We start from the raw sequence: 13,890 nt of genomic DNA, 5'->3' as shown, positions 1-13,890 counted from the left end.
CGGCTAGATATATGTATTCTAATAACTTTTTGTCAATAAAAATAATAAAATATATAAATAAACATCGAATGTGAAGTCATTTCGTATCTAAAACCGACGATTCCGGCTGTCATGTGCTAACCGACGCCAACGCGAGCCGGTGAACGGTAGTACTTGCTATTAACCTATTTCTTAATACTCTACAAATACAATCGGACAACATAGATAGTACCGTAATGTTATAACTACTAATATGATATTGTCAATACTTATGTTGTAGCGCGATTTAAAGACAACTAACAGACATACGGTTTTTCACATACATGCTGTCAGAGAATGAGAATCTGCTGATGCTAAAAAACTCTCGCTAAAACGCTTATACGTAAGGCTTATGTTATATGTTATAAAAAAAAATGGCATTGCATATCTTTAGTAAAAAAATATATGTATATATGTATGCATTTTTTATTAAATGATTAAATAATGTGTATCTGACAACATATACATTTGTAATTACTAAATAATCTTGTGATTTCGGTGTAGTGACATTTCTTTAGTTAGATAAAGCGAGGGCAGTATTAGTTCTCTTTCAAAATAAATTATTTAATTTCTCTAACAAGCTGGTGTTATCAGTATTTATTATGCTATGCTGCTAAGCATGTAACCACTTTTAATATTAATATGAATTCAAATAGTGTAATCCGACCTTAATAATTCTGCCTAATTTATCATAATTCTATCTAATTTTAGAATTACATGTCTTGAACATGTAATTCTAATATCAGAAAAGTGCTTCGTTTAAATTGCCTTAATATTTTGACATTGTTTTGAACAAACAAAGTCGATATTAATGTATTGTAAAGAAATATTTAGACTGAATAAAAACAAATGAGTTAAATTATTATTAGTTTCATTTTTGCATTTCATTTATGATTTTAGTATTACCAGGATAGGAGAGAACGCTCACTTCATGGCCCAGGGTCTGTGAAATTTTATTATTATATCATATTATTTACTATAAGGGCGACCGGCATACTCCTATAGCATAGCCTTCTGACATACTGATAAATTATATAAATCAAATACATTCAGTTGCTCCCAAATTTGTTGGGACAAACAATACAAAAGAAGAATACATTTGGGTTGGGCGACATTTGGAGGTTATATTTGTGAACCGTCGATCCTACTGTCGCTTAAGATCTGGGTTTTTAATCAGTAAGTCCTACTTGTAATGACTTACGGTGCCAAAACTTGGACACTCACCGTAGGACTGGTCCACAAATTTTAGGTCGCTCAATGATCAATGGAACGGGCGATGCTTGTGGTTTCTCTGGAAAATGGAATACGAAATGTGGACTTTTGCCAGAGAACTAAAGTATGACTGAATTAGCTCGCTGAAGTGGAAGTGGGCTGGTCATGTCTCCGGGCGCCTTGATTGCTGATGGGGCCGACACGTGCTAGAGTGGAAACCACGCTTGGGCAAACGTAGTTTAGGACGCCCTCAGGCAAGGTGGACCGATTTAAAAAAAAATCAGGTATGGAATGGATGCGGGCTGCCCTAGATCGGGCTGGTTGACGTTTAATGGGCTTTCGGCGAACTGCTTTCGTCCAGCAGTAGACGGCAAAAGGCTGAAATTAAAATTATTCCCAAAAATAATTAATCAACCTAGCCGCAAGATACAAAATTATTACTTTGGCAAATACATTTATGTATAAAATTTAAATACATGATAATATTCGGATTGACTAGACCTTTCAGTGCCAGGAACTGTGGATGAAACATATCTGATCAAATACAAGATTATAAATATGATTTCATAGACAATTAATAACTACTTAGACATTTTCTTAACACACGTAAAGAATAACTGTTTCTTATCTCGGACATTTAATACGTTAAATTTTTTTTGGAGTTCCTGGATGCAAAATTTAGTATTATTGTTGATAGGGTCTCAACAATGACTCCTCACGCCCATTTGCCTTCATAAATCATAATAATATTAAAATATAAATAAATGATTATCATTTTTTCGCCTCGCGAACGATGCTATTCTGCTTATCAGGCGCGTTTCTGGACGACGACGTTCGTATGTAATTGTAATATAAATCCTACACAAGGATAGAAAATACCAGACGCCATCCCGTGTATGGTCCTTCTCAGGACGGTCTGAAACAGGATAGGCAATGCCTCTTTTCTCTTAGTTTTTGGTGTCATAATAAGCATATCTAGCTTATTATAATAAAGCTATATATATATATATATGAAAGTTACATATAAATCGGAGAAGCAGGGTTTTGTAAATACAAAATACAGGAAAAAAACAAACTTTACCTCTTCCTAGCTCGCACAAATAGCCACTTTCAAAGATACATATAAATTAAAAGATGGTATACCATTAAAATTATTCTTATCATTTATATTTGACTTATAACTCAATATATAGTTGTAAAATGATGTTGTAGGCATAAAACCAGCTATAAAAATTGTAATAAGTTTGTATTGCAATCAGTTTTGAGTTCGCTTAGGTTCAAAATTTTGTATGTATATAAAATAAGGGTGGTGGTCACACATCGTCGCCCATAAACATTGACACTGTAAGAAATATTTCCATTGTGAACTAAGATGTTATGTCCGTCGTGCCTGTAGTTACATTGGCTCACTCGGACACTTCAAACCAGAACACAACAATACTAAATATTGTTGTTTAGCGGTAGATTATAATTATGACGAGTGGTTGGTACCTACCCAGGTGAGCTTGCACAAAAATCTACAGCCAAAAAGATACATTAGAATACCTATATTTCATACTTTCAAAATATACTAGGCTTTTTTCCCTATACAAGAACTTTGTCTATCCATTTAAGAAATATTTTTATTAATTATTACTATATATATTTAAAAATAAAAAATGCATGAAGTATTTCTTCTATATTATCTCTTTTTGGACAAAATTTGATATTAGACGCAGTTTTATTTAAGGAATATAAAACTTGAATTATAATTCAAATAAATAATTATTTTTCGTACTTACGTGTACGGAGTATTTGATTCACAAATCTGATTCGATTACACTTATGTATCTGGTTTTGGTAAAGTACTAATTTATGAGGTTTATAATTAAATAGATATTTTAAGGAAACTTAAAGATAGGTAATTACTGATAATAAAGCCAATGACTGTTTTAAGTACTGTAATTTATGTGTCGGTAATTTAATTGCGTGTATCTTTAACATAAAGTCGTAAATTATTCAATTGAAATTCTATTGTTATGAAGAAAATAATTATTATTTAAATTAAAAGAAAAACGATTGTGTAAAACAGTATTGAGTAATGTTAAATATTTTTAATCCTAAAAACGGTGTCACACCGCCAAAACTTTTCGAAATTCTCTACCAGCACACGTCCTTTTATAACCTGGGTTACTTCAAACGAGGCATGAGGAGGCATGTTGCTGGCCGGTATGGCGAAGGCTGATTAGTGCAGTTCATTATCCCTGACTGTACCTACTGCCTGTCTTAGCGTGTGGAATCCGCTACCACTTACCATTAGGTGAAGTAGAGTCATAGGCCTACCCGGTTAATATAAAAAAATGTATTTGAACAAACGACTGTTTTAGGTGCAAAATCAATCAAAATATACTTTACTCGAGAAAACTTTAACGGGCACTTTTGAATCGTGATTTTACAGAATTATATTAAAAGTAAAGCTATCCGACCACCCGAAAGGGATGTAGATTCTACGGAGAAAAACCGGCTAAAAACTCAGTAGTTAATCTTTACCAATATTTGAATTTACTTTTAATAATTTACTACTGCTGATGAATTCTTTATTAAACTTTAAGAAACCATGTAACAGTATAAGAGTTTCAATTATGGTTTCTTTTTCGATAGTTGTAACATGTCGAATCGCTTCTTGTACCTAAACAGGTATCTTCTGATTAAGTCTAATCTTAAAATTTTATAAAACAAAAATTTATTTTAGGAGTCCATTTTAAAAAGTATATTTTTTGATATTCGCAGAGTAAAGTCTATGTTATGTTACCTATAAGTTCACTGTCAATCTGGTTGTGTATTATACTTATTAGTCTTTGGAAAATTGACTTCATGTAGTGTGCTCTGGATCATCTCGACTTCCCAATTAACTTATTTTTAATTGTTTAATTTAGAAATTTGTATTGCCTTAATTTACATATTACAAAAACTGCTGAGAGAGTCTAGAGATTTGAAGCTTTATTCCACTAGGCTGCATCAATATGACTTGGTGAACACACATGTTGCTGTGTTCCATATGACACAAGACAGTTAGTGTTTCCTTCAGCACCGAGATGAATTATAAATATGTCATTTACATAATATATTTTACCATACTTTATATATTTGTTACTAATATTATAAAAGAGATCAAGTTTGGTTATTTGAATGTATATAATCTAAGGAACCAATGACCAAGTTCAAATTTAATTTTTCACTGGTAGAACGCTACTTTTTTTTAGGGTATAAATTACATTAATTTCCCATCATTTTATTTACTAAGTAAATTCGAATTGAAAATAAATCGAAATTGAAGCCGAGGCGGGTCGCTCGTGTTGTGTGCATATAGATAGACTGCTTTCACCTAGAATAAGTAATTAATAAAATTTTTCCTCAGGGTTGATTTATTAACTTTAAATGGATAACAAAAATAAAGTGCTCGTCGAATAATTTTCAAATCAAAAATAGTTACACATCGACTCATCGATAATTTATTACAATTAGTATATTTAAACTTAAAATAGTTCATATTTGTTGAAAGTCATGATAATATTTTTTTTATTAATTGCTCAATTGGCTTCCACGGTTTGTGAAAGTTATTTTAAAAACCAGTCTTTAAAGGTATTTGTATAAATTAAAACACGTTATTTTAGTTATTGAGGTATTTTTAAAAGGAGGCGATTTACTATTACGGATAGACTTATTTTAATAGTATTTATATTTTTACATGGAAATTTTCATCACATTAAACATTAATCCTAGGCCTTTTCTCAGTATTCATTTCAGTATCAACAGTGAGTTATTTCATTCGAAAAAATACAACCATTCTGCATAATTCTATTAATTCTCCGTCGACGGACGGACATTCGTCGCCGTTTTAAAAAAATCTTATAAATAATATACAAAATAATACAAACATTAGTTCGTTTTTCGATAAAAAAAAATGAGATTTAACATTATCGTAACATTTAAATTCCGTTGGGGACAAATTCGTTATTATAACATTTACAATCAAGTCCGATTTGATTTTTACAGAAAAATAAATATACAATTATGTGACTACACAACCGGTGATTGCTTATAAAAGTTCAGCACTTCTCGTCCGCGAGCAGCGGGTCGAGCGACAAGCCGAGGTCCAGCGTCGCCGTGGACGGCCTCTTGGCGCTCTTCAGGGCTCCCGAGCGCACCTTGCGCTCCACGTGCCCCGCGTGGCCTACGTGACCGTTCAGCGCGTGTCGGACTTCCCCCCCGAATAGCTCGTTCAACGTCTGTTGCACCTCTTTACCCCCACTAGTCGCACTACATGTCACTATCAATTTTCGCACTTCTGGCTTGTTCGTTTTACTAGCATTGTTCATATGAAGAGTTTTTGATAACGAGAGACTCTGATTGTAATAATTGTTAACACCACTCGTGGACTTGTTCGACCGGGAGAGGGACGATTTGATGTTACTCCTAACGGTCGCAAACTTTTTTCCTAAGGTAACAGCGCCGCCTGCGTGCGAGGCGTTGTACGTGCAGAGGGCGAGAGGTCGCGGACACGACGCGTACCAGCACACGTCGCCCGGCACCAGCGGCGGCGGACCCTCCAGCTTCTCCTCCCTCACTGGCGGCGCCGGCGTCGCTATACTCAGCAAGGGAACGTGACTCGGGATATCCGCGTCGTCGGGCAACATAAAAGGATCGGTCGGCAGTGGCTGACTGAGCAAGGACGTAATACTTGAAGTATCAGGCAGGACGGGATCCTCCACGCTCAGCAGGCTCGCGTATATATCGTTGACCTGCTGTTCGGCCGTGAGGCCGTTGAATGCGCCGAGATCGAGCGGCGTGTTGACTAGGACCGGTGGGAGATTAACGGGAGTAGCGGGCACTGGTGGTGCGGGGGTGTGCAGAGCGGCCGGAGCGGCGTTGCTGCCGGCTGCCGCCGCATCCCGTGAGGCGCGATGCTCCGCCAGCAGAGTGTCGAAGGGTTTCGCCCGGCCCTCCACCGTCCGCCGCAATGATAGAGCGTGCGCCTTGCATGTCAGTGACCTCGTGCAGGGTTTTGGATTTTCAGCGGTTACCACACCGCAGTGCTTGTTCGGATCGTATTCTCGTAAATTAAATTTCGTTTTACTCGATTTTCGTGACGCCTTCGTAGAGGGTGTGCTTGGTGCCGGTTTTAAAGCTTGAGCATTGAGTACATTATTATCTATCACAGATGACAGCATTGGAGACGTACTAGGAGCAAATTGTAAATTAGATAGGTCAGTATCAGATAATGAGTAACCTGTTAGTGATGTATCTACTGTTGAATATAAGTCTTGTGATTGTACAGTATCGGTGGTTGATGGGAAGTTAATTTCCTGCATATTGCCTATATCTCTAATTATATTCTTCCAGTCAGCTGCATTTGTGATGTCATCTGCACTCTGAATGCCTTCAGAGTTCATAATTGCAAAAATATCATCTGTTATATTTTCACCGAGGGGCAAATCCTCTGTGTCCTGTATACTGACTACTGGTAACTCGCCACTCTCCACGCTCACTTGAACTTCACCAGTGATGGCTGATGAAGTGCTAGCTTCATCCAAGTACTGTAAGTCAGGTTGTGGCACCACTATCCTAGAGATAGGAGCTGCGGCAGTATGCACAGGAGACGTCTCCATCTTAACTGGTAGGATGTCAATAGGGACAGGAGGTGGAGGTTCCTTTTTATGTCTACTTCTACCTGGAACAGATTTGAGTTTCACAGTGGGGGGAGGTGGCGGTAGTATCGGTTCTGCACCAGTGTGAGACTCAAGCAAATGTCTATAAGCTGCACTGCACTTCACTATAACTCCGCACATATGACACACTGCAGCATTTAGATTGTCCATTTGTGGGAACAAGCCATGTAAGCTCATGCTCTCGTACCGAAGACGGTTGACGCCGGCTCTGCGATACCGTGCTTGAGTCTTGTCCGCGGTTTTGTAGGGATGGGAATCGTGTAGTCGTCGGGAGGACGCGCTACCCTTGCCATCCACCGCCGCCGGCGACGTGAACCCTGCGCCGTCTTCATCTTGCCGAGGCGACTGATGTCCAATCTCACTAACCCACAAATCCCAAGGCTTTTCGTTGCACTTTACGGGACTCACTATCTTAGCCGCGAAGGGGAAATCGCCGGACATATTGTGGCATTTACTGACCTTCTGAAAGAGAAACCCTCCTTGTGACCTCACGGAGCTCCTGCCATAGCGATCCACTCGCTTTTTGATAGGTTATTATCCCATATCTGTCTCTATGTCGGATCACACCGAGCCCAGTGTCGGATTCACATCTTAGAACAATTGGTCACTTCATTATTTACATACGCGAAATAAAATCGTGTTTTGATTGTTTTAGCTTTTATATTTACAGGGACAGATGATCTATCTCACTGACAGCTGATTATGCAGGTTGTAAGTTTTTCTTGACCACGGAACACATCCATCTGTAGACAGTCCTTTCTAAACGATTTTTAGATCTCAGATTAAAGAAACTTTAGTTTTGTTGACTTCATTTTAATTGATACATAGCTTGATACACACAAATAAAATGTCTAAAATTTCTGTTTGGTTGGTGGTGGTTGTGATTTACTACAGAAAGCATCAACACTTTTTTGAGTATTTGTAATAAAGACCGAATTGAAGTTCTATAATCTATGGTCATTCATTCGTAAAAGTTGAGCGACGTGACAGCGTATAAAAATATTAATTACTAGTGATTGTTTTTTTTTTAAACAATTATGAATTTATATAATTAAAGCTAGTTAAATAATTATTTATTTGAATAAACTAAATTACTATCAGAATTATAACTTTATCTTTTTACAAAAAAAAATTAAATCAGCGCGAAATATATTTCAAACGAAATTGTGTAAAAGTAATAGCAGCTGAAAGACATATTTTTTGTGATAAATATCAACATAATTATATACATAGTATTTTTATTATCTTATCGTCACATCACAATTTTCAATAAGTAAATTATTTTTGTTAATAGTCAATTTCTCATTGATGTTTGTCAACTGTCAAAGTACAATGACGTTAAGGTTATGTATCTATCATTTTGTTTAAGAAAAACAGGTCTAAAACACTAGTTATGTTTTATCATAAATAATTAATATATATCTGAAATAATAAAAATAATGTCGGTAACATTTCACTGCCTAAAACATAAACCGGCTTATTAATGTTGTTTCGAAGTTTATTTAAGTCTCTTCTTTTTGGTGTACCAATTGGTGTAACATTCTTGGATTCCGTGGGTTATGTTGCGAGAGTCGAAGGGATTTCTATGCAGCCTGTACTCAACCCAGAGTCGCAAAATAAGGATTATGTCTTCCTATCTCGCTGGTCGGTCAGTGATTACCAAGTTAACCGTGGTGACATAATATCGTTGGTTTCTCCGAAAAATCCCAATCAAATGATAATAAAGCGAGTCGTGGCGTTAGAAGGTGACGTCGTAAGCACACTTGGCTATAAAAACAAATATGTAAGGGTACCCGAAGGCTACTGCTGGGTTGAAGGTGATCATACAGGCCATACCCTTGATAGCAACACATTTGGTCCAGTCTCATTAGGCTTAATAAGTGCTAAGGCTTTGTATATTGTGTGGCCACCTGATAGATGGCAGAGCTTGGAAGCAAAGTTGCCAGAGAACAGAAAACCAATAAGTTTAGCAGTATGATCCTTCTGGATTAAATTTACAATGATAACTTAAAATATTACTTTTAAAAGAGCAGTGTATATCTATATAAAATAATTATCATTTTAAAGCCAAGATCTTGATATTTATTTATATATCTTACTTTTTATTAACTATTTATTAATAGTGGTTGTTGTGTTAAATTTAGAATAAAAGTAAATTGGATAAATTAAAGAAAACTTACTCATGAATTTATATTTAGGAATAAAGTTTTACTAAATCAAGAATGGTGCTTTATTTTCTTTGCCCTTTACTTAAAAAATACTGGATGTCATAAAAAAATGATGTTATGATACAAATATTCTATTGGAGAATAAACATAAACAATGAATATACAAGCTCTTACCTTAAACAACTGATTTGAAATCATACTAAGAAATATATAAAATTTTACAGAGCATTAAACATCAAAATTCATTTTATTTAGTAATAAAACATTATGCACTAATATTGTATCTTCGGCTATTTGTTGATATGGTTGAAATTTGAGAGATACTAGTATAACTTATAAACACTAACAGTAAACCTTTTATTCAGAAAATTAAATATTTTGTAATGAAATAATAACTAATTTACTTTAGGATTTAAGGTAAAAATGTCATTTAAATGAGTGCTTCGTTTTATATAAATATGTAGGAAGTTCATGAAAATAAAACAACATTATAAAATTTTGGTGATTTATCACAATTTAACAAAAAATTATTCAACAATACTGGTTAAACCATGACTTTGTAATAAATCTACAATGTTTTCATACGAAATACCTTTTCTTATTATTCTATATTTCCCTATTTCTGATAAGTCTATTACAGTTGAACCTGTTCTATTTCGTTCTAAGCCCCGACTGAGGACACCACCATCAAACACTGCACCTAGGTGTTTGTAAAGATGTTGAAACTCCTGAACACATAAAGTAGACGGTTCATTGCTAAAATTTGCACTTGTCAGTGCCACTGGCATATTAAATACCTTCGACATGTTATTTATAAAGTCATAATTCGGAATACGAATACCAATTTTTGATGTGTGAGGGTTTAGATAAGGATTGTCTAAAAGTTTTGTTTTATGTAAAACTATTGTAACTGGGCCAGGTAGTAGGCTGTTGAGCAGTTGGTCACTTAAATGTGTAGCTTCACCCCATTTTCTAATATCAGATATATATGTTACACATATAGCGACTGGTTTAGCAGCATCTCTGCCTTTAATAGTATATAGTTTTTTGATTGCATCTGGACAATTTGCACTGCAGGCCAGACCGTATATAGTATCTGTTGGGACTGCTATAACATGACCATTTAACAGGAAGTCTGCAGCTTTGATGTACGACTTATCTTCCTTACAATTAATTATGGTAGCCATTTTGTCGAGCTTCATTTTAGTACAGGCACTTTTCTTTCTCACTATACAACAATTTAATTGAATTTTTTTAAATATGTTCATACTGAAAGTTTTTGCTCTTTAAAAGCACTACACTCATGAATTAATCACGCCAATTATGTGCACACTTATGATTGCAGCATCTGTAGAAGGTTGTCATAGGTTCATCTGCAGAGCGAGTTTGAAGTTGCATGAAGAAGGCTCTTCCATGACCGCACTTGGGGCAAACAGCATCAGTTGAATCGACGTTCTCCCACGCGGCAGCACCGCCCATAATATAATCAAGTTCCTAAAATGACATATTATTTAAAACAAGGTATACATCGTAATATAACAATTATTTGCTATTATAGCAAAATGAATTTATAAAAATAAAATAACGTCTAATTAAATTATTTGTAGTATAATATTTACATGTTGATGTAATGAAATGAAATTTGTCATTAGATACCTTCAATTTTGGGAACGTGCGCGATGAAACTTTCTTCTTTATGTTATAAACGTATGGACAAGTATTACAAGCGTAGCGCAGTCCGGATTCGGGCCCTTCTTCAACCATCAAAATATTAGCACACGTTGGACAGAATAACATTATTTACTTAAAAAACAAAGTTGTCATTTCATACATTTATGTATTTTTTTCCATTTGAGGAAGATATAATATTTCATTGAAATATTAAATTTACACATAAAAAATTGTTCAATGCTTAGCCATTTGTCTATTAAGTTGTGCAAAATTCACATTTTACATTGTATTGCATATAGCATGCATGCCAGATAGGTTGATAACTTGATATTTGCTGTCTGGCGTCTGCTGACATTATTTGACAATTGACATTTTTTTAGCAGTGTTGTAAGTATAAGTTTTGTCACAGTCCGATAGTGTTCCCTGCAACACATCAACCCCTACACACCCGAGGTTTGGAAGCAAGGCATATGACAATGTTCTTCTTCCGGTATTCAGGCAGAAGCTGCAACAGCTGAGTATCCCTCCGAGGATAACTCATTTCATATGTAATCTGCTACTTTGCTGATCAATTACCGTTAAACATCAAAATTGTATTCTCCCCCAAGATTTGTCTGGAAAGGTCTCCCGCAAGGTTCAGTCCTCAGCCCTCTGCTTTACAGCATTTATACCCATGGTCTCGAATTGTCTGTTAATAACTTTTGTAACATTGTTCAATATGCTGATGACATTGTTTTATATTTTAAATCTTCGTCTGTTCAAAATTTAACTTTGCGATTAAATTCTGCTTTGCATTATCTTGATCTATGGCTCTCTGACCATGACTTATCTTTATCAATAAATAAGATTCAGGCAGTTGTTTTTACTCGAAAAAGATTAATTCCTGTCTTCGACTTGTTTTGTGGGGATCAGCGTATCAACTTTGTCAACAAGACGAAATTTCTAGCCATAATACTCGATAACAAACTGAACGGAATTTGTCACTCTGAGCATATTATCAAAAAATGTGAAAAGGCCATTAACGTCCTTAGAGCAGTCTCAGGAGTCTAGTGGGGAGCTCACCCCTATTCTCTTAAACTACTGTACAATGCAATAGTTCGTAGTTATTTAGATTATGGACTGTTTGTCTTAGAACCACTAAACAAAGTCGTATCTGAAAAACTTAATAAAATTCAATACAAATGCCTCAGAATAATTATTGGAAATAAAACTACTCCCACTAACGCTCTGCAAGTTGAATGTGTTGATCCTCCACTTCAACTGAGAAGACAATTTTTATGCGACCGTTTTATGGTAAAATCTTTACAGTTATCCTCTCATCCCCTCTGGTCCCGTTTAAGCGAATTGTCCCAACTCTGCGTTCGCTCGAAAAGTCCATCCTCATTATTAGACAGTTTTTTAAAATTTACGAAACTCCCACATCCTACCTTAAGGTTCCACTCAAATCCTCTTTTTTCCACTCCATTTAGAGCTCTAGCCTTTAATCCATCAATTATTACAGATCTTGGTCTTATTAAAGGGGCCCCTGATACAAACTCCAAATTTCAAAGATTTTTTCATCAAAATTGGTCAAATCATTTACTTATATTTACTGATGCCTCTAAACTATCCCCTGAAAGCTGTGTCGGCTCAGCCTGTTGGATCCCCAAATTCAAAATTGTCCTTCAATTTAAATCCCCTCCTGAAACGTCCATCTTTTCCGGTGAAGCGATTGCGATTTTGGAAGCCATCCTTTTTGCTCATTCCCATGACCTTAGACATACGGTAATTCTGACGGACTCTTTGAGTTGTCAGTTGGCAATTAAGGAAAATCCGTTTCGTAGTAGGCGAAAGTTTTTTATCATCCTTAAGATCAGGGAGGCATTGTTTTCCTGTCACCAAAAAGGGTTAGAAATATCACTCGTCTGGATACTAGGCCATTCTGGTATAACCGGTAATGATAGCTACTATAACAACCGGCTCTCTAGATCACTTTAAAAATTCAACTCAGGACTTGTGTGCTCTAGCGAAAACTCATCTGGATAAATCCTGCAACTCTGTTTGGAAAGTTTCATTAAAATCTAAACGTAGATTCTACGCATCTCTACAACCAGATATTCCAAGGCGACCTTGGTTTTCTCTTCACAGGCAAGCTAAACATTGGATCACCACAACTATCTGCCGACTACGCCTTGGACATGCATGTACTCCCATACATCTTTGTAAAATTAGAGTCAGAGATCACTCGTGTGAATGTGGCCTAGACGAAAGTTCCTTATCCCATATACTAACTGTTTTCTTGTCCCAAACTCCACCATCCCGTATACGACGTTCTCCCTCCAAAAGTCCCTTGCCCTATTAATGTTGAATGTTTGTTAATGTTTGTGTTCAGTCCACTTTATAAATTTTTATGTAAATATATTGAGCGTAATAAAATTAAGTTGTAAATATTTTTGTGATTGTTCTTATATGTTATCTTAAAAATAATTAATGTTTATCTAATTATTTATTATTGTGTTGTTTTAGGTTATGGGTTAACAGAGAGTCTACTACTATTATGCCTTCAAAATTGAATTAAGCCTGTAATCTCGACGGCACCGTTCAATCTCCATCGTGTCTTCTCCATCGCACGTGACATTGGCGAAATAATCTGTGCCCCCTTGGCACAAATAAAAGCCAAAATAAATAAAATGTATAAGCTTTATGTCGGCAAGTAGTATAATTTATTTCAACATAGTCATAGTAATCAAGTTTATTCCTTAACATTTCAAGAAATTAAAATATATTGAAACAGCAAAATAAGAGGTTTAGGCATACAATCAAACAAAATAATGTAAAAAGTACACTAAGTATTTTAGATATATGGTTAAAGATACTTTATTTAGATATATAGACAATTTTATTATGGATATACACAAATGCTATACGTATATAAAATATACATACGTATCTTATAGTATTAGTGAGAGCAATGCCACAGTATCTAGTTAGGTGATAAATATAATTAAACAGAATATGGCCAAGAAGTCAGAATATGTGTATTCCTGCAATTTCTTACTAGAAGTTAGTTACTTGATGGTTGAACTGAAACTGAAACGAATAAATAATTTTTTTAACTTCTCAATGTTAGAAAT

General features: G+C 35.4%; 5 protein-coding genes and 1 long non-coding RNA gene across 6 annotated transcripts in view; 2 read left to right on the top strand and 4 right to left on the bottom strand.

The window, feature by feature from the left end:
• LOC113402369 (RNA-binding protein 12) overlaps positions 1-13,890 on the bottom strand; it is a 188,265-nt gene that overhangs the window by 97,533 nt on the left and 76,842 nt on the right. The window lies entirely within an intron of this gene.
• On the bottom strand, positions 4,875-7,874 carry LOC113402365 (uncharacterized). Its single transcript, XM_026642591.2, has one exon. The coding sequence runs from the start codon at positions 7,377-7,379 to the stop codon at positions 5,319-5,321; it is 2,061 nt and encodes a 686-aa protein (XP_026498376.1). The 5' UTR covers positions 7,380-7,874; the 3' UTR covers positions 4,875-5,318.
• On the top strand, positions 8,259-9,161 carry LOC113402375 (mitochondrial inner membrane protease subunit 2). Its single transcript, XM_026642610.2, has one exon. It carries the CDS (start codon positions 8,422-8,424, stop codon positions 8,914-8,916), a length of 495 nt encoding a protein of 164 aa, XP_026498395.1. The 5' UTR covers positions 8,259-8,421; the 3' UTR covers positions 8,917-9,161.
• Positions 9,601-10,374, bottom strand: LOC113402367 (threonylcarbamoyl-AMP synthase). The gene has a single exon (XM_026642597.2). It carries the CDS (start codon positions 10,372-10,374, stop codon positions 9,634-9,636), a length of 741 nt encoding a protein of 246 aa, XP_026498382.2. The 3' UTR covers positions 9,601-9,633.
• LOC113402368 (DNA-directed RNA polymerase III subunit RPC10) lies at positions 10,350-10,903 on the bottom strand. The gene is made up of 2 exons (XM_026642598.2): positions 10,763-10,903; positions 10,350-10,600 (listed from the first exon to the last, which is right to left on the bottom strand). The coding sequence occupies exons 1-2, from the start codon at positions 10,901-10,903 to the stop codon at positions 10,415-10,417; spliced, it is 327 nt and encodes a 108-aa protein (XP_026498383.1). The 3' UTR covers positions 10,350-10,414.
• On the top strand, positions 12,727-13,447 carry LOC135193905 (uncharacterized). The gene is made up of 2 exons (XR_010309505.1): positions 12,727-12,960; positions 13,283-13,447. It is a non-coding gene; the product is annotated as an uncharacterized LOC135193905 (long non-coding RNA).

Source organism: Vanessa tameamea, chromosome 21 (genome assembly GCF_037043105.1).
Source record: "Vanessa tameamea isolate UH-Manoa-2023 chromosome 21, ilVanTame1 primary haplotype, whole genome shotgun sequence".
NCBI lineage: Eukaryota > Metazoa > Arthropoda > Insecta > Lepidoptera > Nymphalidae > Vanessa > Vanessa tameamea.
Note: the sequence above shows the minus strand (reverse complement) of the source record. Positions and strands in the feature narration are given on the sequence as shown.